Here is a 26,215-nt window from a genome sequence, read left to right on the forward strand (position 1 = left end):
GATTGCTTAATTTGTGAGGAGTGTTTGGCTGCCCATGCCAGTAGTTGCTCTGGTATCCCCAAGCAATGTTCTCCTGATGTCACTCACTGTGTCACAGGCCTAAAGAACAAGACAGTGGGTGAGTGTCACGTGCCACATATCTGTAACATTTGAATTTCATCACCAATATATGGTCATTTTTGGGTTGGCTACAAGCTTTCTGGACGACCTTCAGAATGCCTTTCTATTGTGTTCACATGGCACCAGCTGGTGATTGGCTAATATGTGATGTCAGGTATAAATTCCTCAACCTGACGTCCCCAGTACTCTTGCTTGCAAGTTTTCAAAGTGATAATTTACAAAGTATTTATAATAATAAATCTTCTTTATTCGGTTTTTGAAGAAGAAAAAACCATAAAAGAATTTCAACAATAACATACAATTTGATAAAAATAATCCATAAAATAGATTTGATTAAAATGTTCAAGAAAAGAATTATTATTAATACAATTTAAAAGTATATTATACCGTATAACCTCAAATAACTGGCTATACATCCTCAAAGATTTTTCCTATGATAAAAAATGCATTTAAGAAAAGTACTAACACTTTTGGAGACAAATTCAGAGTCCAGGAATTGCAACCGTAACATAGCTGGCCGGCACCTTCTAAAACCTAACCGTCTCAACACAGGAACTAACCAGAGTTTGCGGTGTGAAGTATGAATGAATGAATGAATGAATGAATGAATGAATGAATGAATGAATGGATGAATGAATGAATGAATGAATGAATGAAGATGTTCTTGTATAGCGCATGGCTACCCGGAGGCATCCCAGCGCTGCGGAGAGGGTCAAGGAGATGATGTACATTACGTAAAAAGCCAAGTCTTAAGTTGTTTTCTGAATGACAGATGATTGGCTTCTTTGCGGATGGAGAGGGGGAGGGTGTTCCAAAGTTTCGGGGCATTGTAGGACAGAAGGCGGCCTCCTGAACGAGCCTTTCTGATTCTAGGGACTGCTGCTAGGTGGAGAAGATCCGAGCGAAAGTTTCTTGCGGGTTTGTAGGGTTTAAGAAGGTTTTTAATGGCGGGAGGGCCTTTGTTATGAAAAACTTTGTGTGCGATGCAGAGGGTCTTGAAATGAATTATTTTCTGTATAGGGAGCCAATGCAGAGTGTGCAGGGCGGGTTTGGCTGAGCTGCGGCTGTTGGTATCAGTGAGAAGCCTAGCGGCCGAGTTCTGAACAATCTGAAGTTTGGAGATTACTGCTCCCGGTGCGCCCAAATAAAGGGAATTGCCAAAGTCCAGCCTGGAGAGGACAAGTGCCTGAACCAGTTTTCGAGAGTGGAAGGGCAGGAGGGGAAGTACTTTTCGTAGAGTGCGGAGTATGCCATAACAGGTAGCCGCTGTTTTCCTCGCTTGTGTCATAAAGGTGAGATCTTGGTCTAACCATATGCCCAAGCTTTTTATTTCTTGTTTGGGTAGTGGTGCGGGTCCCATGTCTGTTGGCCATAATATGGTAGAATGAAGGCTAGCTTGATTACCCAGCAACATGAGCTCTGTTTTGTCCCCATTGAGCTTGAGATGGGAAAGGCTCATCCAGCTATTGATTTCTGTGAGGCATGAACAGAGGTTTGCAGAGGACTGTTCTTCCTGATTCAGGGCCACAATGAGCTGGGTATCATCTGCATAGGTAACCAGCTGAATTCCAAACGGGGAGACTATCTGAGCTAATGGGGACATATATACATTGAAAAGGGTAGGGCTCAGGGAGGAGCCCTGCGGAACTCCGCATGAGAGGGGAACAGGTTGAGACTGAGTGTTCCCTTCAAATACCTGGAAGGATCTGTCTTCTAGAAAAGATTCCAACCAGGAGAGGGCTTTACCCTTCACTCCCACGTTTCTGAGACGGTGAATTAAGATGTGATGATTCACCGTATCGAAGGCGGCGCTCAGGTCTAAAAGGATGATGGCTGAGGATCCTCCCGCATCTAGAATTTTTCGGGATTCCTCGACCACTGCAATGAGCGCCGTCTCCGTGCCCTGTCCAGGTCGGAAACCAGTTTTTGAGGAGTGAAGCAGGTTAGAGGATTCCAGGTAGGCCGAGAGTATCTGGTTGACATACTTTTCCGCGGCCTTACTGATGCCTGGGAGCAGCGAGATGGGACGATAGTTGCCCAGATCCGAAGGATCAAGATAAAGTTTCTTTAAAAGAGCGCTCACCATGGCCTTTTTCCAGTCCCGAGGGACTGTGCCTGCGGCTAAGGAGGCATTGATCAAGTTGGCAATGGGAGGGATGACAGTAGGCAGTGCCTGTTTAAGGATTTTGAAGGGGGCCGGGTCATTAGGTGAGCCACTTTTTATTGAATCTAAAATGTGGCCCAGGTGTTCCTCCGATAAGGGGGCAAAAGAGTCAAGACATCTGTTGCTTTCCAGGGGTTCCGGGTACAGAAGGTGGTTCGTCGAGATGGGAGGGAGAAGGTTGAGGATTTTTTTAATTTTTGTGGAAAAGAAGCCTGCCAAGTCTTCACAGTGGCGACCCGTAGGGTCTGCCACCTGTGGAGGGTCGGTAGTACGAGTGAGTTTTTTTATAATTTTGAAGATTTCTTTAGAAGAGTTGCTTGAGGCTTGAATATTTTCTTCATAGAAGGCCTTCTGAGTTGCTCTAATTTCTGTTTTATAGGCAGAAATAGAAGCTCTATACGCAACTTTTTTCTCGTTTGAGTAATCTTTTCTCCATGCTCGTTCTAATCTTTTACATTGTTGTTTTTGAATGCGAAGGTCAGGCGTGAACCAAGGACATTTATTAAGACCACTTTTTTGCAGCCTGTTTTTGCAGGGGAGTACTACGTTGAGTGAATTTTCAATCCATGCGTGAAGCTTTCTGTTAGCAGCTGCCGGATTGGAGTCGGGACTAGGAGTAGTCCGTTCGAGTTCTTGGATCCAGTTTTTGGTGCTAAGTCTGGGCCAATGTCGCGCCCAGATTCGTGAAGACACTAAGGATGTGTGGGACTGGGGGAAGGGCCATAGGAAAGGAATCAGAAAATGATCTGACCAGGGAAGGGGGATGGGGTCCAATCCCTCTAGGTCATTGATGTTGGAAAAAATAGGGTCCAGAAGGTGGCCCTTTGCGTGTGTGGCGAGATGGTTTTTCACATGAAGCTGATACGCCGAGACTAGCTGGTTTTTGTGAATAATGGCAATTCCTCCACCTCTGCAGCCTATTCTGTCAAGACGTTGGATCGTGTAACCCGAAGGGAGTGCTTGGATCACATCAGGATCTGAATTGAGTAAGAGCCAAGTCTCTGTGAGGAATAAAATGTCTATTTCTGACTCGTGTAATAGTATGAATATTTCTGTGACGTGCTTTGGCAGGGATCTGCAGTTCAGCAAGGCCATGTTCAGTTGCATGCTTGCAGGAATCGAGTTGTTAAGTTTGGGGGCAAGATTGTATCCACAGTGGGTTTCTAGAGGTACACACACAGTTTCAGCTAAAAGATACTTAGTGCTCAGCAAAAATAGGTGACAATCAGTTTTAAAACGATTAAAACGTATAAAATGTTAGAGAAAGAGCGAGTGCGATCAATCAGCTAGCGCCAGGTGGGCAAACAGCAAACAACGATATGGCTACCTTGACGCGTCCGCTGCGCGCTTCGCTTTGCATCGGGATTTATGAGGTGAGCTACAGAGAAGCTAGAGCGCTGACCCAAAACCGAAAGTAGGGCTCCCTCCACACAATCGGGACAAAGACCCGTGGTGGACCGGGGAGTGACCGGAAGGGCTACGCGCTGTAGTGAAGAAGTCAGGTAAGGGTTTCTAGCGGTACACACACAGTTTCAGCTAAATATAGTATAATATTTGCAGAACAAAATAGTGTGCATTGTAGATTGCTCTGCTATTTCGTCACATGGGCACACCGGCAAATGTTCCTCCCAAGTGTTTTTAGAACTATCCTGTGGAAGATGTTTAACCTAAATCTGGTCAATAAAAACCGCTCAAACTGTGACTGGACATACGTCAGATATGGTTCAATATTCAGAGTTGTCATCACTACCATGGAATGGCGAACCAATGGTTTCCGTACCTCTGCGCACATACGTAATTGTTCGACATGGGACAATGCCCTTATTTTTAGTTCCTTCTTGGGTATTTCAGAAATAAGTTCTGGTGTCAGATAGTATTTACCCAGTCCTAGGTCAGATAAAAAATGTTTTATGTACATCAGCCACTCGATCTTCCCCACGTGGTCCAATGACATACAATCTGCCAGTAGCTTCTTTGTGAAGGTATTTTTGGTCGAAGTCCAGACGCGGCGCCACAGTAGGAGTGGTTCAATTTTTGCGAGGTCCTCAATATGGGGAGTCCCCAATTCAGTATGGCATGCGAAGGTGGAGAATCGTTTTGGGACCGCCAGGAGAAATCTCAAGAAGTTGTTTTCTGCCACCTGGAGGGAGGTAATATTTTTGTATCCCCAAAGGCCTGCTCCGTAGAGTGCTGTCGAAAGGCATTTCGCTTTGTAGATACGGAGAAGCTCTACAGGTGGCCTCTTACCCAGTTTTTGTGAAAATTTTATTAGGGCGGCATTTGCCATCAGAAGGTGATGTTTGCGGGCTTCTATGGCTGGCTTCCAATTTAGCTTCGCATCTATCATTACACCAAGATATGGGTATTGGTCCGTTGGTTCTAGCCTTTCCTTGTCTAGATAGATACTCTTCCTCCTTTTTCTGCCCTGCCCCACCACCATAACAAATGTTTTTTTTATATTTATGCGAAGGTCTAATTTGCCCATGAAACTTGCGTACCGTTCCGTTGCCTTTTGTAATTCTCGTGGGGTACGTGCAAGTATCACGTCATCATCCGCGTATAAGAGCGCTGGTATCAAGCGTTCTCCAACTCGAGGGAGGTCCTGGGCCCCCTGTAACATCTCCATCTCAAGACCATTTGTATATAACGAAAAGAGAAAGGGGCCAGGACACAACCCTGCCTGACACCACGCTCTACTGCAAATGAATTCGAGACTTCTCCCCGGACTCCAAAGCGTACCCTGGCAGAGGCATTCCTATATAATTCACGAAGGAGAGTTACTAGGACCGGGTCTACACCTATTTTGCTAAGAATTATCCATAGTTTCGAGTGAGAGACGCAGTCAAAAGCCGCGGACAGGTCAACATAGACCATATATAATCTGCCCCGCTTTGCAGAGACATATTTCCCCATAATTAAGGACAAATTTAGGGCCTGCTCAATTGTCCCAAAGCCCTCCCTGAAGCCAAACTGGATATCAGAGAGGACCTTGTCATCGTCCACCCACTCCTGGAGTCGCTGGAGAACCACTCTGCCCAGTACCTTCCCCAGAGTCCAGGAGCGAGATTGGACGATAGCAGGAAACATCCTCCCTATCTCCCTTCTTGAAAATAGGGACCATGGTTGATTGTGTCCAGGATTTAATCAAACCGCACTTCATTACTGCGTCGAATACCCTTTTTAGGATGGGGGCCCACAGTTCTAGATTAGATTTAATAAAGTCCACTGGCACACCATCCAGGCCAGGGGCTTTCCCACTTTTGCTTGATTTAACTGCATTGATGATTTCAATTAGTGTGACATCTATTGAAATTGGGAAGGAGTTGGGCTGGGTACTCCTGACATTATCTTCTATTAGGTCAGTTTCTGAAGGTTTGGCAAAGCCGGGCCATCAATTGCCACATCTACTGATGGCTGATTGCTATTATCTTGCAGAAATGGAGCCTTGACCAGTTTCCAGAAGGCATCGCTGTTTCTAGTCAGGGAACTCTCATGGAGTTGATCCCATAATGCTTGTTTCAATTCTTGTTTCCTGCCCGTACATACTAAAGTATAAGTTCTTCTTAGCCTCCTAATCTCGTCCTGGGCTCTAGTGACTTTTGACAGGGCTTGCTTTCATTTTTTATGTGCCATAGAACATTTGTGATCAAACCACCCTCTTTTTCCCCCCATTTCCTTTGCACTTTTTGGTTAGCAACTCCTTTACCTTGTCTAAGATTTCCCCGAAGTTATCCAAAACCTCCTGCTCCCCCGTGTTAATATCTAAGCATTTTACTATTGCCTCGTATGTCGTACGCACCACCCTTTTTGTTAAATCTACGGGGTCTATCTTACCCCACCCTAAGGTATAGCTGTTTATTCTTTTAAGATATATTTCGTGTTGGGCAAGGATGGAATTTATATGCGAGGGCGGGAGCTGACCTTGGTCCAGGAATAAAACTATGGACAGGGCAGCATGGTCACTTAGGGTATTTATGAGAATACTAAAATTTCCAACCTTGTTTTCTAATGTGGCTGTGGCCAATACTTAATCGATTGTTGACTCACAGCCCCTTCCCAGATACGTTGGTTCCAGCTGACCATTAAAAGGTTTTGGCGTATTTAATATTACAAGGCCTAATTCAGACATGGTTTCGTTTAAGAGGTTTCCCACCTCTGAGTGGCTGAAATGAGTTGTTTGACCATCTGTTTCATCAACCATCCCGCAGAGGTTAGTGTTACTTCTGATACAGGGGTGATGCTTGGGGGATCCTGAGTTTTTTTCTGTTTAGACCAGGTTACAAGTTTCTTACGGAGAGCCCCTAATATGTGCAATCTGTCAATTTCTGTCAAATTATCGTATAAGTTTACGACAAGAATGATCTTTTTCTCCTCAAATGTTAGTTTTAGTACCTGATAGTTTGGTTCTAGTGCAAGGGGTGTAATCTCTAGGCCCAATAGAGTGTTCGCTATGTAGATTACCAACCCACCTTTGGGTCTACCATGCGGGACGGCTTTTGCTGAAGTAAAAAAGGTTTTATACCCTGTTAAATGCAGCTCAGTTGTTGCCCATGTCTCCTGTAAGCAAATCACATGGTGTTCCTGTACATAATTTAAAATACTCCCGTTTATGATTTTTCTCTTGAGCCCCGCAATGTTCCAGTATAGAAATTGTATTTTTAGACTTTTCTGGGTTACATCAGTCCTTTCAGTCGAGTGTACTTCCTCTTGTGAGGAACTCTTTACGGTCGGTTGACCTTCCTCTCTTAATAAACTAGATATGCCGTTTAGTGTGTTTTCCAACATGGGGGGGTCGTCTTCATTGGGCAATCTATGTACTGAGTCGTCTATGACTTCCTGCAGAAGGGGAATGTCTTCCTCATTTGCAGATGGTAGATCACCCAATGCATCTTCTAATGCTCAACCAATGACATCCCCTTCCGCAGTTACAGAGTTCTGCACTATGCAAGGCTCTGAAGGAGGCGGCCTTTGCGGGACTCTCCACTGCCGTCTAAGTCAATCAACTTCATCTAGTCCAAAGAGCATTGAATAACGATTATAGGTGGGCACGTTACACCCATAATGTGGAGGAAAATTATTGTTGTTGTGGAACCCCCTATATGACTGGGGATAAGGGTGATAATTATCCACGTTTTGACGCAGAAATCGGGGACCCACTTCCTTCCAATCCAAATAAGGATTTTTTACTGGGATAGATTTTGAATATAAGGTTGGGTCTCTTGGATAAAAATAACTGATGTAATGGGTGGAAATAAAGTCCCCCCCTCTTGTTTCGTACCAGTCTCCGATGCACCTTACTGCTCTATGATCTTTAAAGTTTATAATTATCACATCCCCAGTTCTATCTTTGGGTCTTGATCCCACCCAGATTGCTCGTCTCACGGTCAAAATTTCTCCACTGACATGGGCAGGTAATGGTCTATTCTGCTCCAGCCAATGGATAGTTTTATTTTTTAAAGCATGATGATCCTCTCTTGCCCCCTTTACAAGCTCTGGTACACCAGCCATAATAATCGTATAAGGGGCCGATTGTGGTGGTAAATCTACTATTCTTTTTGTTTCTCTAGGTAGCTGTGTGAGTGGCAACTTTCCCTTTTCATTCCCAACTACTTCATTTACTGATTGGGAGATTTTATCTGCTGGAAGATTTTTAGTAGGTCCTTTCTTATCCCCTTCCCTTTTATTGCTAGACTGGACGGTCTCCCTGTTTCCCTGACTATTGGCTAGAGAGGAGAATTTCTCCTTACTAGTTGTTGGTTTATTTGTTTTGAACAGAGCTTTTTTCCCCTGTATGCTAACTGTTGTTACAGGCACGGCGCTTGTCGAAGATTGTGATGTTGACAAAATGGGAGGCATTATATGGTTACTATCAATGTTTTTGGCATAAGCGCTTTGCAATTCTATCAGGGCGGCAGTATTCCCTTCTATTTGGCTACCCAAGCTATCTAGATGTGCACTTATCATTCGTGTTCTCTCTAACAGGGGGAGTAGAAGGGATTTCATCAAAACCTCTAATTTGTTGATGAAATCTGTTTCTAAGTGTAAGGTATTTAAGGATCCTGAAGGATTAGAAATAGCGGGCGGATTGTTTATCTCTAAGAAGAGAGAGGGTCCTACCGATTCAGAGGATCTAGTAGAGTAGGGAGCAGAGGGATTTTTGTATTTTTGTTTGGGTTGTCACAGATGGAGATCCCCTTCTTTTTCCTATTTTTTGTGTCACCACGATGCTGGTCTATGGTCGATGGAGAAACTGAGAATAATTTGGCGGAATTTGATAATCCAAATGTATTTGAGCAAGGTGAGGAGGAATTTGTAAGAAGGACAGCGTTAGCGTTAGCGGTGGAAGGTATATCATCATCGTCCTCCACCCTTACCGCTATTGGGAGAGTGGAACCCTGTGCTAAGTCCAAGTGTGTCCTCCTTGGGGAAGCAACTTGGGCTAATAACCCCAGAGAAGAGCGTTTCCCAGTTAATAAATCCAGTGAAAGACGCTTCTCTGTATCAGCTATTTCTTTTTCAAGTACATTTGTTACCCTCTTAAAAAATTGATCGATTGTCCCAGTTGCAGTTCCATGTAATGTATTGACAGTTATGGTGCGGGATTTTCCCATTTGTGTAGACATGGTAGAATACTAGTCAACAGAGATTGTACTGAGGGTTTCCAGGCACGAAGAAATATAGTTACAGAAAAAAAATAATAATTCCTGTAAAATCTTTGAGAGGTCCAAACAGTGGTCGCAACAAATCCGGAGGACAGTCTTACCATGTAGTAGATGTCAGGGGAGTGGCTCGTCCCATCCCTCGTCGGCCTTAAACGGCCCGCCCTTTGCCTGGGCTTAGCCCGGCGCCGCCCCCGCGCGTCCCGCGACGCGGAGGAAGCGCCAGACTTTTAAGCGCCTCCTGGCGCGGGAAACGGTGTCAGCGGGTCTCCTGCCGCAAAGGATGATGGGATTTGTGGTCCGTCCCCGCTCGGCAGCCGCTGGTGGAGATGGCGGCGGCGGAGGACGAAGGGCAGCAACGAGGCAGTGGGCACAAGGTGAGTGGCAGCACAGGCACTGAGAGCACGTCCACAGGTCAGCAAAGAGAAGCTGTTTAGAGTTCAGTCAGTGCTTCCACCTGGGGTCTGTCCCTGCCCCGACACCCAGGGAGGTGTCTACCAATGTGCCAGTCCTTGTCCCAGCGCACATCCCACTGTGCACAGCTTCGCTGTGTGGTTGCAGCACTTGCTCTGTGTAGCACTCAGGGCACTCAGGTCACTCGGGATGCTCCTGACGCCTCCGGTAGGTTGAGCTCCAGGCTTATGGCAGGTGCAAGCTCCCCAGTGACCCTAAACAGGCAGGCAGGCAAGCATTCTAACCTCTTCCCGCCTGCAAGTCGCGGGCCCTTCTGTCCGGGCCGGGACACTCCTCCTTAGCGTTCAGAGCAAACCCAGCATCTGTGCTATCCCAGCCTCAGAGCGGCCGTGCTCACCTTCCTTGTAGCCGTGTAGCCGTGGGCTCAGGTATCTCTCTGGTGCTCTTTGTTTCTGCCCTGTTGCACCATTTATCACTGTTGCGCCATTCGCCACTTTGTTCACTTGTTTGCGTACACCGTCGTACCTTGCACTCGATACCACATCCGGGACAGTTCTGTCAAATGCCAGTCCCTGATCAGAGGGTCGTTGGTCTCCGTGTGCTCTCTGTCCGCCGATCGCCAGCTGCCGTGAATCCCGGGCACAGCACACACCCCTCAGGCAGAGTTGGAGCCGGGGGGGCTAACAGTTGGAAGCCACAGGGCGCGAGACAGGCGTCCTTCAGCGTCGCCCCTCACAGCCTCACAGTCGGTGGACAGCGCGAAAACGTATTTATAACAGAAAAGAAGCACAAGGAGGGTGAAATTGTATTAGATGTATTACCACACTGAACTAAACTATATGGTCATTTAGAAAACCTCAGAAACCTTGACCTTACTCAGCATGTTTCAGAAGTCACTCACACCGTTGGATGCATATTGCACCCAATTTGCAACCTAATCAGCAACATAACAGCTGGCATGCCAGCAACTGTGACCTGGACAGACATGCAGTATTCAAATTCATTATACCCATCTTGTACCACCACAGATCTATCACCACTAGATCTACCTACCCTAGCTAGAAATTCCTCACAGGAGAGGAGTGGGTTTCCGCCCTCTCAACACACTGGTATGAGCTTTTCAGCAACATATTATAAGCCACCAAGAACCTCAACAGCTGGATTTCTACATGTGCAGACACACTGGTTCCCCTCAAGCACAACCCAACAGCAAGAGCCCGACCACAGGCCAGTTGGTGCTTGCAGGTTCTCAGGCCGACAAAACAGCAGCAAGGAAATGTTCATTACAACCAAAGATTTCACTGTGCTTCCTCCTGTCCCAGCAACATAACCCCTTACATGACATATTCAGCAAGCTCTCTTTTGTAACAAAATCTCCTTCATATACAGCAACCTTAACCTTAAAACAGACCTTGTCACCATCGCAACTCAACTTCCCATCATGACTGAAGAATAAACCCCGACCTTGGGGCCTACCATCACCATTGTTGAAATCACTGCAACCATTAGGGCCATCCACTCATGGGCCTCATCCGACACTTGCACCCAAAACGCCTTCACCAAAGGAGTCCTACTGAGCAGTGAACCACTAACACACAGCCTAAATGCTTTAATCAACCCAGCCACATTCCAAGACACCTGAAAACATGCAACCATTGTGCCCCTGCACAAGAAGCCACCAACTGACCCAGCTATGGGGTCCAACTAAGAACCGTCTCCCTCCTACAAAATCTGGCAAAAATCTTGGAGAAACTAATCAACCAATTCTGTATTGACCCTTCAACAACCACCAGCTCCTTGACGTAACACAATCCAGGTTCACATCAACCACAGTACTAAAACAGCACTCATGGCCAAAGATGAGACCCACATGTTCCTTGACAGAGGAGACATGAAAGCCCTCATCCTCCTGGACCTCTGTGCAGGATTAGTCACAGTCTCACACCCCAATCCTCATCAAGCACCTGCACCAGATCGGCATCCAAGGACCCACTGTCTGCTGGATCTGCTCCTTCTTCACTGATATAACACAAGCTGTCAGCCTGGTATCTTACTCTTTGGAAGCCTGCAGACTCATCTGCTGAATGACTTAAGTTTAATCGATTAGCTGCTCCCTCTTCAATGAACACATGATCCCTCGGTCCAACATCATCTACTCACACAACATCAACATTCTCTCCAACATAGATGACATACAGCTCATACTGTCCCTCTTGAACAAGGTCCCCAACACAAGAAACAATTTTGCCGCCTAGATGCCAAAACTGGCTAGATGGATGAAAGACAACTGCCTCAAACTCAACACTGACGAGACAGAAGTAGTGATGTATGGCAAGAAAGCTTGGAATATTTATTGACAGCAGAGTGGATATGATGGCACAGGTCAGTGCTGTTACTGCATCTTGCTTCCACACCCTGAAAATGCTGAGGAAGATCTTTGAATTGCTGTGAGGCAACACTACATAAACTGTTACTCATGCCCTGGTCACCAGCAGGAATACCCTTAATGCTGGGATCACCAGGCAACTCACTAGAAGTCTAAAATACATACAAAACTCAGCAGCCAGACTCATCCTCAACCCATCATGTGGAACTCACATCCCACCACACCTCAGGGAGCTTCCCTGACTCCTGATACACAGATGTGCTAATTTAAAACTCCTCACACACACAAATTCAAGGTACTACACAACTTAGGACATAATTACCTGAATAGTCACATTTGGTTTCCACTAACCACTCAGCAACTCAACAGGGATCCTACTTGCACATCCCACACAGAACCAGATCATTAGAATGGGCATTCTCTTACATCACTCCTATGGTCTCCCACTCCATATCAGAGCCTCCTCTTCTGTTCTTGAATTCTGCAAGAAGCTAAAGACCTTTTTTCAATTAACCAGGTTACCATGGGAAGGGCTAAGCACACACATACCTGCTAAAATCTAGCATACCGTCAGGGGGAACAGTGTGGTTTATAAATACACATAATACATGTGCAAATCAAGTGTAAAAGGGCATGTGAATGAAAAATCAGTGACATAATTCAATTGAGTAAGCATCATGGTGGGATTGGAGCAGTGTGACACCCCCAATCATAAAATGTTCAAAAGAAGGTTTCTCCGTACTTAAAATTGGCATTTGAAAAGAAACATTTATATAAAGCTATTTTGAAGCACTGAGTCCTTGCTTGTTCTGGGTACACCTGTTTTGCCTTCTGGGTAAAGATGTCTGCTCTGGAAATAATGCTGAAATCTATTTTATGTGAAATCAAAATATGCATCTTTGCCAACAGGGAACAATGTTAATCTAACTGCGTTCAAGGACTGTCTGAATCCCTCCCAAATAGCAGTCTGCAGTGGAGAGTTGTCCGTCAAAAACTCAGCATTTTCTTTCTACATCAGCAGAATGTGCTGTGAATCTGACTTCTGCAATGGAGGAGATGTGCAGGGTATGTAAATCCTGTAACGTTGACATGTGCATGAAAGGGAATGTGAAGGGTACCTGCAGTTCGTGGCTCTGACAACTGTAACTGAGGGATTGTACAGTGTATGTATAATCTGTGACTCTGGTGTCTATAACAAAGGGAATGTGGAGGGTACACACAGGGTCATATTTACAACAGAATGACGGAGTGCAGAGCTGTCCCACATTTGGTGTTGTTTGTGGAATATAGGGGCACCTGTTGCAAAATGGAGGTCCTGCACAGTGGAGATCGTTTGTGGAATATAGGGGCACCTGTGGAAAATGCAGGTCCTGCACAAAGGAGATCATTACTGGAATATAGGAGCACCTGTTGCAAAATGCAGGTCCTGCATAGTGGATATCGTTTGTGGAATATAGGAGCACCTGTAGCAAAATGCAGGTCCTGCACAGTGGAGATCATTTGTAGAATAGAGTGGCACCTGTGGTAAAATGCTGATGCTACCATATTATGGGTAACTCTTAGCCTAATGCGAAAAAGGCATTAATGAGAAAATGATGGCCCTGACATACTAGACATTTTCTGATGTGTGAGTATCAGTGAATTATGGGTAGCATGAATAACGCAATCCTGGTTGGAATATTTTACGTAATTATTAGAAAAAGGGATTTTTGTGTTTTTGACATTATGCCTTACAAGTCAGAGAGTGTGCCCCAACATGGATTTCTTGCTTGCTGTGCCACAGGGTCTAAGATATACCTCACTGATGAAGCCTGATATTGATGAAAGCAGTTTGGGTCTTCTTCTGTTCCCTTATGGAGGGAGCCTTTTCTGCTAGTTTGGAATGAATTGCTCTTAAGAGGAGCTGAGTCACTACTAAGACTAATTTGCATAAAGCAGGCCTATTCCTGGAGTGGCACCGTGTACAAAAACTTATGAGTTGTAATGTTACTCAGAGCAATTACCAATGGTTTATATTATTTGCAAAATTAGTGTTATGTTTGAAGATGGATTGAAAAAGCCCACTTTTGAAATAAGATATATTTTTTCTAAATTAAGCTCACATTTACTGTACCGAGATATATTATCACAAAATATTTATCTTGTAAATTACATTTTAAACTTTTAATAAACACATATATTCGTGTGTGTGTGTTTGTATGTGTATATATATATATATATATATATTCACTGAAAAAACCCTAGGTTTCAGGCATGTTATAGTTAGGAATTAGCATTTAGAAAACCTTAGAAATTCACTGAAAAAACCATAGGTTTCAGGGGCGTTATAGTTAGCTGGACTTTTCACTTGTACAAAACCATTGAAATTCCCCCGTTATAGTTAGTTCAGCTAACTATAACTCGCGCGCCCGCAATGCACTGCTGATGACGTCACATATTACATCACTCATGACATGATCAGTGACATCACTCATGACATCACTGATGACATCTCAAATGACATCACTGATGACATCATCCAGTGAATGTGTGTTTTTCTGAAAATTACATATGTTTTATATATGTATATCCCAAGGTAGATGGAAGAATAAATGGGTATATAAGTGTCTAAACGGATGATTTGTTTTTTAAAAATTGATTGTATAACTGACTCATGAAGTGTATCTTAGTGAATACATAGCTTATTGAGTAATGTTTAAATATGTAAGTATCTGTATCAGTCTCTCACTTTTTGTATAAGTGGCTGCATGGGTTGGTGAGTAGCTACATGATTGTCTATATAGGTTATTAGTTGGTTTTTTGAGTATCAGTATGAGTGTCTGAGTGTCTGTATGGTTCATGGGGGGTATTACGTAGTGCATAGGTGCATGAATGAGTGACTCACTTTTTGTATGTGTTGAAGACAGCATGTGTGCAGGACAGTATGGGTGGATGAGTGTGTGCATGGGTGTGTTAGTGAGTGAATGACCCGTCTCAATAGTGTCTTTATGAGTAACTACATATGTTTTAAACTAGTATATGTGACTATTGGTGTATATAAGTGAGTATATGTGAGAGTGAGAGATTGAAAGAGTTCCTGTATGAATAAGTTTGTGTTTATATAAGTGATTGTTTAAAAGACTAAGTATGTGTAAGTTTCTGTAGAAGTAAGTGTGATGGTGTGTGTATAACTGTTTATGCAAGTAAATGGATGTTTGATTCTTTATTAGCATGAGTGACTATGTGAGTGAGTAACTCTATGGATGAGTGGCGTTGTGTAACAGGATGTATAGGTGTATGAGTACATATGATGAGTGAGTACATGTATGAGTGACTGTATAGGACTGTTGGTGAATGAGTGGATGTGTATGTGGATCTTAGAATTACTGAATAGGTTGTTGTAACTAATATTGGTATGTCCATTGTTTTGAAAATTTTACTTTCTATTTTTGAATGTGTGTATCAAAGGTTATATTAGGGGGAGAGGAGGTCTGCCACTCTATCAAAAGGATGCTGTCATCAGTGATGTCATTTGAGATGTCATCAGTGATGTCATGAGTGATGTCACTGATCATGTCATGAGGGATGTAATATGTGACGTCATCAGCAGTGCATTGCGGGCGCGCGATTTATAGTTAGCTGAACTAACTATAACGGGGGAATTTCAATGGTTTTGTACAAGTGAAAAGTCCAGCTAACTATAACGCCCCTGAAACCTATGGTTTTTTCAGTGAATTTCTAAGGTTTTTTAAATGCTAATTCCTAACTATAACATGCCTGAAACCTATGGTTTTTTCAGTGAATTTCAAAGGTTTTTTAAATGCTAATTTCTGACTATGCCTACAGAGATAGGACATGTGAAGAAAGAAGAAAAAACGCACAGAAAGAAAAAAAAGAAGTGCAGAAAGAAGCAACAGAAGTCCTCAAAGACGAAGAAAAGTGCAGGAAGAAGGATAACGTGCAGAAAGAACAAACAGAAGAGCAGAAAGAAGCCTTGTTGCAAAATCATCCTGTACCCTCAACTTTTTCAGACGGATACTGGTGGTAACTGAGTCTGACTAACCAGTCCTAGAGCCAGTGCTATGTTAAAAGACACTCAGAATACAGTGAAAACACCTACATACACTAGGGAACACTATGCATTGGGGTCCCCCTGTGATCAGCATGACCTCCTCTGTAAGCCCCTTGTATATAATAGGGCAGTGGATTAAAACTACCTCTTAAAACGCGCCACAGGGCGTGTTTGCACACGTCACCTCAGGCCCCGTCCCCTCACTTCCCCAGGATTCAAGGGGAGATTAAGTCCCCTTGAATCCTGAGGGTCCCTAGGGTCCAACTAGACCACTAGGTACCTCCAGTAAGTGCCACAGAGCGGTGTTGCAGAGAGATGTAAAAAGGGGCACAGCCTAGACTACCTCTCTGCAACGCAGCGCAGTGGCGCTTACTGGAAGCACCTGGTGGGCTAGTTGGCCCCCAGGGTCCCTCAGGATTGAAGGGGAATTATTTCCCCAACTTAAAACGCGCCATAGGGCGTGTTTGCACACGTCACCTCAGGCCCTGTCCACTCCCTTCCTCACTGTGTAAACACGCACTTTGGTCGTTTTTTAAGTCCCTTAAATCCTGAGGATCCCTAGGGGCAAAATAGCCCACTAGGTACGTCCAGTAAGCGCCATTGCAGAGAGGTGTAAAAAGGAGCACGGCCTGCACCACCTCTCTGCAACGCAGAGCAGTGGCGCTTACTGGAAGCACCTGGTGGGCTAGTTGGCCCCCAGGGTCCCTCAGGATTGAAAGGGAATTATTTCCCCAACTTAAAACGTGCCACAGGGCGTGTTTACACACGTCACCTCAGGCCCCATCCCCTCCCTTTACCATTGTGTAAACGTGCCCTGTGGCCGTTCTAAGTTGAGAGGTTAATTCCCCTTGAATCCTAAGGGTCCCTAGGGTCAAACTAGCCCACTAGGTACCTCCAGTAAGCGCCACAGAGCTGCGTTGCATAGAGGTGTAAAAAAGGGCATGGCTCAGAACACCTGTCTGCAACGCAGCTCCCTGGCGCATACTGGAGATACCTGTTGGGCTAGTTGGCCCTCAGGGACCCTCAGTAGTGAAGGGGAATTAATTCCCCAACTTACAAATGGCCAGGGGGCGCGTTTGCAGAGTGCTGCAAGGAGGGGCATGGCCTCCGGTGCGATGCTGGTCTTTTATTTATTTTATTTTTTTAAGAAGGAGGGCTGTGTGGCCCCCCTTCTTTTTCTAATTTACTGGCCCTGGGGACCCCATCCCCCAGGGCCTGCACCCTAATTTTTTTTGTTGAAAAAAATAAATTTGGCCCTCTCAAGGCCTTAATCGGCCCCGGGGACCCCAACCCCCGGGTCATGACCTTTTTAAAAAAAAAATCTTTAGGAGGGGCCTGCGTTGCCCCCCTCCTCAGGCCACTTATGGCCCCGGGGACCCCAACCCCGGGGCCGGCCTTTGTTTTTTATTACTTTAAAAAATATATATTTATAGAAACACCTAGGACATGCTGGACAAACCGTATGTACCTATCACCATGACGATTTGCGTGATATTCATTAAAAGGTGACAATGCATAGAATGAATCCACATGGAATGTATTTACACCGCTAGTGAAGCTCTGACGTGTCTGACGCCCTACCGTGCCTCATCTCGGCACCCCCGCCGGTGGGTACTCTTCAAGTAGACACCCTTGTTGTTTATTTATACAAACATGGGTAGCTATTGACATTTAATATACACGCACACCAAGCCATTCAAAGGGGAATCGACAAAAATTCGACCAAATTATGCAAGAAATCCCCCTCACGGTTAATAAAACACACATCCACCGCCGGATGTGTAATACTTTTTATTTTACTGTCTGGAAAGGAGACGAACCTCACTTGAGAGTCACAGCATGCTCCTGGCTGAGCCAGTGCCCGCCAAGTGCCTCACACCTCTGTGTTGTATTCCACCAGCTAGTGCGTATGCTATGACACTCTCTAGCCCATGTGCACAGTAACACCACCCCGTGAATATGTCATGCCACACTTGCCTTCGCACGGGTTATATTGCCCCATCTAACGTGCCTTCCTCGATGCCTATGTTATAACGCACAGCGCTATGCCATACATATTACAATCTTGGATCCATATCTTTGTCACAGTGCATATGCAACATTACACTCCCCAGCACATATTTTATATTACAACTTTAGAGACTAGTTAGGTTACACAACACTGCCCTGTGCATATTACACTCCAAGGCGCATATCGCATAGCACGCGCTAGTGCCTGTGCTATCTTGCGCTCTCCAATGAATCTGTCAATGTATTGCATATTACATTTCACGCCCCGGTTCTTCTTATATCACACTTTTTGGTGCATAGCTTATACCATATACTATATCTAGTTTTCATTTTCAATCGTGCTCTCAGGACTATGTTCTATATAACACTGTGTCCACCTACCCTTTTCACGGGCATTACATTTTGCGATGGGGGTGGATGGTCAGGGGGTGTTTCTGCCAAGTGAGCCCGGAGTCACAGTCACAAACGTCCTCTTCTTCCTGAATAAAAGTGAGATTATGCTGCAAACTTTTTCATATTTTAAGTAGTTTGCACAGACACACATTTTAAAAACAATAAAGTTCCTAATACCCACCTTCTATGAACAGTAAGCTTGCTGCCCCATCCCCCTCCTCCCTATCCTCTGTTGTCTGAATCCATGGACTAGCCTCCTCCCTCCTGCCATGCATGGTCTGATGTGCTGCTACTGGAGCGGGTTATGCAAAATTTTTGTATACCCATCCCATTTTGCATGTCGTTTTATTAATTAGATTAATTAATTAATCATAACCTTATTAATGACCGAAATAGACGTGGGATTTGCATCTGCATGGCCTAATTAATGACGTGAACTAAATTTCGTACGCATATTAATGATAGATAATTAGAGCATTGCATTATATATGTCGCTTTGGTGATGAAATTGTGATTCGTGCTTTATTTAGTAAGTATAAACCGCATTGAGTGTTGCTTTTGGCTAGATAAATACACACACATATGGATATTAGCGAGGGAATAACATTTAATTAGTCATTTCTATGTATTAATTAAGTTTTTGTGTTTCTTTGCTTAAGTTGACTATTCTGGCCTATCAAATGATGGCTGCATTTGGTGCCTAACCCAACTGCCGACGCTGAACCATGCTTGGGTGAAGTGCGCCTGCGCTAAAAGATGAGCAACAATGGCCCTGTCTTGACCCCAGGCAAGCTGTACTTCTCAAGGCCACTGGGAAAGGTGCCAGCGCTACAGACAAAAGGCTTTATTAAAGAACCGGAACCAGCAAGTATGCTGACAACATGGACTAAACCTTATGGGAACGGAGAGGTTGAATAGATTTGCGAGATTGCCAGATTTGACATAGAGGACGACTTTAGCCAGAATAGGTAAATATGAATGGCATCTTGATCAAATGAATGATTTAATCTGCAATATTAATATAAATATGGATTTGAACATCTACAGAAATGAGTTGGGTTGTTTATTCATTGAAATGTGTTAATGAAAAGGTTAATTAGAGTATTAGAAATTCACTTAAATCTACAACTAACAGATCCATCCCGATCATGAGGGGAATACCAAATGTAGAATCTAGGGCCTAATGAGTATAAGAAGGGTTTGTAGGTTTGTTGCTCATTAGGGTTAAATGGTATCTTCCTCCCTCATTATCCAGCACTTGGAAGGATAATCGCCTCTCGTACGGACTTATGGTGAGTGTGTGTTGGTGTTATGGGCCCCACCAGCGAATGTATGGATAGTGTGCGTGTGTGAGATCTTTTGGTCCACAACGGTAGGGAGGGATTTTGCACTCTGCGCTGGAGCACTGCCACTGCCCTCTATTTAGCATGATGTACCAGTCCACTCCTCCTGCCCTCCATTGCCCAATTCTATGGCCCATCATTGACCTCCTGATTAGCCTCTGTGCTTATCTTGCTGCCCCTATTCTCCTTCCCCTTGCCCTCCGATGTCTTTATGCATGCCCCTGCTCCATCCTTTTTGCCCACCATGTTCCATGGACCTGCCACTCCTATCTACTCTGAGTGTTCTGTTGAGCTGCCACTCCCCTCCCACCTGCCTAGCATTGTCAGATGACTGTAACCTGTCCCTGCCACCTCCACCCTGCCTGTCCACATGCCATGCCCCTATCCCCTTCCTCCTGTCCTCCATGGTCCATTTTACTGCCACACCCTTCTGCCCTCCCTGGTCTGTTGTGCTGCAACTGCTCCTCCTGCCTGCCCGCACGGTCTGTTGTGAGGCCCCTTCCCCTGAACTCTCTTGTCTGTGCCCAGGTCCTGACCCTCCCTTCTATCCTCCATGGTCCCTTGTGCATGCCCCTGCACCCTCCTTCTTGCCCATCATAGCCATTGTGCTGCCACTAACCCTCCCGCTTGCCATGCATGGTCTTCTTTGCTGCCATGGCCCCTCCCACCTTCCCTGTGTGGTCAGCTAGCTGCCCCTGACCCCCTCCCACCTTCCCTCCATGGTCTGTGTGTATGCCATCATAGTCGCATTGTTGCTCTCCATGGTGTGTTTTGTTTCTAGTGCCCAACCTGCCTGACCTCCATGGTCATCTTGCTGCTCCTGCCTTGCCCCCTTGCCCCCATCCCTCTGTTTCCATGTGCAGACCCCTATTCCCTCCCTCCTGGCTTGTCTGTTCCATTGTAATGCCCCTGATCCGTCCCTCCTGCCCTTTATGGTCTGTTATGCTTCAGCTTTCTCTCCTGTCTGCCCATTATGGTCAGCTAGCTACCATTGCCTCTTTCCCCTCTGTTCTCTGTTGTCCATGTGCATGGTCCTGTCCCCTCCCTATTGCTTTCTATGTTTTGTTGTGCTGCACTCCTGTCCCGCATGCGCTGTGTGGTGTATTGTGCTGCTGCAAACCCTGATGCCTGCCCTGTAGGGTCAGTTTGGTGCACCTCTCCATGTCCCTCCTGTCCTCTGTTATCCAAGTCCATGTCCCTACCCCATTTCCTCCTGCCTACCATTACCCAATGTACCATACTTGCGAACATTTTGAACTTGGTAAGAGGGAGATTTTGAAAAAAAACTGGGGTATTGAATTTCCCCTTTGAGTTACATTGAAACAGAGGAGATTGGGCTGAGCTTTAGGAAACAACTAAAGATGGCAAGATGGCGGCGGTGTCCTAGACCGCTGTGAGATCCTCTCTGACCGGCATCAGCTCTGATTATAATGGTCTAACGGGTGCCTTTTTTTTCGGAAGAGAAGAGAAAATATGTAAACTTACTACTTCTTTAAACCATGTTGAGGCTTTGAGACTAATTCTGAAAGAATTTAACGCTGCGGGCTTCTGTAAGCCTAATGGAGTTGGAGGAAAGCTCGGCGATCCCACTCTCTAATCACTCTCACCTGCGGGTCCTGGCTTCTTTGATTGGCTTCGTAGTGCTGCGGGCAGTCGGACGTTCACGGCTGATTAGAACTTGCACTGAAGCCCCCGCTGCCGCTGATTGGGGGGACGACACAGTGACCGCACAAAGTCCACAAAGTACACAAAATACCTCCAGCGCTCTGGTCACGGCAGGCTTGGTCCGAGGCAGCTCAATGGCTCCAAAGAACGCCGCAGCTGCGGCAGCTTCCAAAACCCGAGCAGCGAAGCAGGCGCTCAGAGATCGTGAGCTGGCAATGAAACGCGGTGAGCTTTTCGACTCGGATAAACCTAGCTGCCCGGACATAGCCTCTGTGAAATTGAATAAAACAACAAAGCAACTGCCGCTTACTCCGGGACCCGGCCCCTCGGTAATGGAGCTTCTACAAAAAATGCCTGGGATTCCCTCCCCCGCTCCCGTATCTACCACCACGGAGGTGATCTCGCTGATCCAGAATGAGCTGCCTGGGGGTGGCGCTCTCGAGCAAACCCAGCAAGAGAAAGGTACGGCGAGTTTAACTGATACAGGATTGGTAAGCAGTATACCGGGCAATTCAGAGGGAGAAGGGGGAGAAGGGGGAGAAGGGAGCATTAAACCACCACCCTCTGAAGTGCAAGTGCAAATGGTCGAAGACTTTGATGGTAGGGATGCCAAAGTTACTTGTTCCTCTTCACTAGTCACAGTGGTTTCTAATGCTCCTCCCGTGTTTGTAGATTCTACCTCACTCATAGACACTGCTGCAACTGCCGTACTACAACCGCTAGTGTCTTCCCCTTCTCAACAAGGGGGTGTCATTGGCCTCCCTACGTCTTGTGCTGTATCAAATGTATCAAATGCCTCTAAAAATATTGTACATCGCGCTCTGGTCCCCAGTGGGAAGGCGTCCAAGGCTTATGCTTCTGACTCTTTTGATACCGATAAAGATCCGTCGGATTTTTACTCTATATCTGAAGGTTTGGAAGAGCTTAGATGGTCTCAAGAGTCCGATTCGGACTCAGATTCTGAAATCAACACTGGTCCTGATACTGCACCGACTGAGAGTGATTATGACCCAGCTCATGGAGAGTCTAGGGAGAGCAGGCGGTCTGTGCTGCGGAAGAGAAGGAGCCTTCATGGAGCATCTGGGTCAGTACGGGATTATTCCCTAACGGTGCTACCAAACTCACAGGACCATGCCTCTGTATCTCATCCTGAGTTGCCCGCCATTGAGCCGCAAACCACTACATTATCAGCTGTTATGGATACAGTACTCCAGGCTATTGCTTCCCACCGGGAACAGACTTCCAGGGATGGTCGTAGGGCGCAAGTAGCTCTTCCTAAAGTTCAAGGTGTGGTCCGGAAACTTTCTAAAACAGTTACAACCTTCAACACGAGACTGACGGAGATTGAAGATCGAATAGTAACTAATGAAACCGAAACCACTACAATTCAGAAAAAAGTGGAGGCTCATGAAGATGATTTGAAAGACGTCAGGTGGAAATTGGAGGAAATGGAAAATCGCCTTCGACGCAACAACCTTCGTGTACTTGGAGTTCCAGAGAAAATTGAGGGCGATGATGTACGCTCATTTATAATCCAGCTGTTCAAGGACACACTCCCCGAGCTGGCATCCTGGAACTGGGACTTAGAAATTCAACGTGCTCATAGAGTCCCAATTACTTTAAAGACCTCACCACAAGGGGGATACCCCCGTGCAGTTCTGGTCTTTTTTGGAAATGTTCTACTCCGCCAGGCTATCGCGGAGAAAGCAAGACCTGAAGCTCGGCGTAGCAGAGGCGCTATCTCCTATTTTGTGAGGCCTGATTTTTGTCACACTACTGTTGAGAGGAGGTGGCGTCTCCGCCAATTGATCAAACCCTTTCAGGAAAAAAAAGTGCAGGTGTATCTCAACAACCCTGCTAAGCTTAAAGTTATTCACAAGGGTCAGGCTAAATTTTTCTCTTCAGAAATTAAAGCTAAGGAGTTTTTAGATAGCCTGCCTTGAACCTTTAAACTTTAAACTCTCTTGTTTATACCATTATATTATATATACTAGTAGTATTGAGTTAGGAAATGGGCTGGGTTGCTTAGCTTCTCTATCCTTTTTTTTTTCCATTTTCTTCTCTTTACCTTTTTGCTCTTTTTTTTTTTTTTTTTACCACGGTTGCACCCTTTTGGCCTTATTGGCTTTTCACTCTTGATGTTTATTCTTTATATGCTGGTTAGGGCATATCTCTCCATCGCCATAGACTCCTTTGGAGTCTTAATGCCCTGTTGGCCGCCGTTTGGGGAGGGGGGGGGTTGGGCGAGGGGGAGGGGGAGGGGGAGGGGGAGGGAGGGAAAAATATAAAAATGAGCAATTTCATGCAAATAAGGTAACTTTCAGTTTTTTGTACACTGAATATATTCTAGTAATTAGAGGGGACCAGATTAAGATTTATGTTTTGTTTTTTATACAGCCTTTTGTCTTTCTGGTGTTTAGGGTCCGGAATTGTTCTTGTTTCTATAGATGGGGAGAGTAAAACTCTGTAGTTGGAATATTGCGGGTCTCAATGATAGAAATAAAAGGGCACAATTATTTCAACTCTTGCGGCAGGATCCTGTCGATATCTTATGTCTACAAGAGACGCACATTTCAGAATCAGATAAAGAACTGCTTAATATTCCAGGGTACAATGTTATTATAGCAACATCACAAACATCTAAAACACGCGGGGTTGCTATTCTTGTAAAGCCCTTAATTGGTGATCCTATTCGAACACTGGCCGATAACCACGGCAGATGGGCTATAGCTCAATTAAAATCTGGTCTCGTAATCTGTGCAATCTATGGCTCAAATCTGGACGATCCCCTACTCTTTAGAGATCTAGAGCTGGAATTAGCCTCTTGGTCTGGACCTCTTATTCTATGTGGGGATCTAAACATTGCTACAGGGAGTCATTTTCATAATCAAAATTTCACAAATTACAAGGGACGTAAACCTAGGGTATATAGGGCCTTGCGTCAATTGATGGATAGCCATAATTTACAGGATATATGGGGACTAAAGAAGAAAAATGATGACGGTTTTACTTATTTTTCATATCCACACAACAAGTATGTCCAAATAGATTATATTATGTCATCATTAGAGCTCCCGTTTTTGTTAGATATAATTAAATCCCCGAAAACGATCTCAGATCATACTGCACTTACCCTTATATTTGATTCTCCAAACAGTATGAAGCCGAAAACGCAAGGGTCCTTTGATAGAAAGCTACTTGTTAATTATCAATATATAGCCCATATCACATCTTGGGCCCAGGAATTTTTCGACTGCAATCAGTATAGTGCTTCGAGACTGATCGGATGGGATTGTTTCAAAGCTGCAATAAGGGGGGAGACTATTGCGTTTGTTGCTAAGCGCAAAAAGATAGAAGATAATATCAATATGAGCTTAATGCGTGAACTGTCCAACCTCGAGACACATCATGCTACCCAGATACAACAGGGAGTCCCAACTCTTGATACTCTTCAAAAAATACTGGTATTAAAAGCTGAAATTAATGGTACCTTAACTCGGAAAGCTGTGGAAACATATGAAGCCAATAAAAGCAGATTATATGAATCCGGAGAGAATGTAGGCAGATATCTAGCCCTCCGAACACGTCAAAAACAAACTCAAAACAAGATTCAGAAGATTGAGTATGAGGGTCAAGAATACGCCTCTTCATGCGAGATTGTGGAGGCATTTAGAAAATATTATCAAAAACTTTATCACAGCGATAATTCACACTCTGATAACGACTTAAAAACTTTTCTTAAAAATTGGCTATCGGATCAGGATCTCAATCCGGTGGTTGAGGATTTAGTTAAAGAAGATCTCGAAAGAGAAATTTCAATGTCGGAGCTGGAGATTGCACTTTATGATCTAGCAAATGGCAAGGCAGCAGGACCGGACAAAATTCCACTTGATCTTTATAAAGTGCTAGGTAAACAAATTCTACCCTACTTACTGGACTTGTTTCTGGGGGTTCAGTATCACTCACTTCCACCTGAATCATGGAAACATACCAATATAGCCATTTTCCTGAAAAAAGGCAAACCCCCACATATTCCATCCTCTTACAGACCTATATCTTTGATAAACTCTGACTCAAAACTATATGCTAAGATTCTAGCTAACCGGCTGAGTGGGATCATCGAACATCTTGTCTCCCCATGGCAACATGGCTTCATCCCAGGTAGGGGTACTACGGACCATACGCGGAGAGCCATCACCCTTTTTGACATCATGGGCAGCACGGGGGGTGAGATGTCGATGATCCTTCTCGACGCCGAGAAGGCATTTGATCGCGTATCATGGAGTTTTCTTTGGAATATCCTGGAATTTAACAACTTTGGGAACAAGTTCATTAGAGCTATAAAATCTCTATATATCGATCCTAAAGCAAAAGTGTCCATTTGTGGTGTTGAGTCGGAGTTTGTTGATATACAGAGAGGCACGAGGCAGGGATGTCCCTGCTCTCCTATATTATTTTCTCTTTATATTAACCCATTAATTGTTAAATTGCTTTCCTCACCCGTTATCCGGCCTATTGATATTGGTGTGTCATCGACGAAAGTCCTGGCCTATGCCGATGATGTGGCCATTTTAACAACAAATCCTGCTGATGCCGTTCAGGAAATTGAATTAATCACTCAGTCCTTTGGTTTCTTTTCAGGTTATTCCCTCACTAAGGATAAAACAATGGTTCTGTGTACAAATAATACGGTTTTTGATAGCCCTCTAAGAGTGAAGCAAGCCACCTATTTAGGTGTATGCCTCTCTTCTGATGTAAAGGAAATTGATCATCTCAACTATACTCCCTTGATTAATAAAATAAAGGTTGACCTTAGGAGAGTAGATAATCTACATCTATCTATAATTGGCAGGGCAAATTATTTAAAAATGAATATTTTCCCAAGAATACTCAACCTGTTTCGAGCAATCCCGCTTCTACCTGGAGGTAGTTTTATTAAGATCATTGACTCCTCCATGTCTAAGTTTATTTGGAGCTTTGGAAAGATCAGAAGAGCCCTATCCTTTCTAA

General features: G+C 44.8%; 1 protein-coding gene across 1 annotated transcript in view; it reads left to right on the forward strand.

Annotated features, from left to right (window-relative positions):
* LOC146863565 (phospholipase A2 inhibitor and Ly6/PLAUR domain-containing protein-like) overlaps positions 1-26,215 on the forward strand; it is a 257,339-nt gene that overhangs the window by 8,568 nt on the left and 222,556 nt on the right. The window contains exons 2-3 of the mRNA XM_085643188.1: positions 2-118; positions 12,653-12,808. Coding sequence (XP_085499314.1) covers positions 2-118; positions 12,653-12,808 — 273 coding nt within the window. The remainder of the gene's footprint in view (position 1; positions 119-12,652; positions 12,809-26,215) is intronic.

Source organism: Triturus cristatus, chromosome 2_2 (assembly GCF_964204655.1).
Source record: "Triturus cristatus chromosome 2_2, aTriCri1.1, whole genome shotgun sequence".
NCBI classification, from domain to species: domain Eukaryota; kingdom Metazoa; phylum Chordata; class Amphibia; order Caudata; family Salamandridae; genus Triturus; species Triturus cristatus.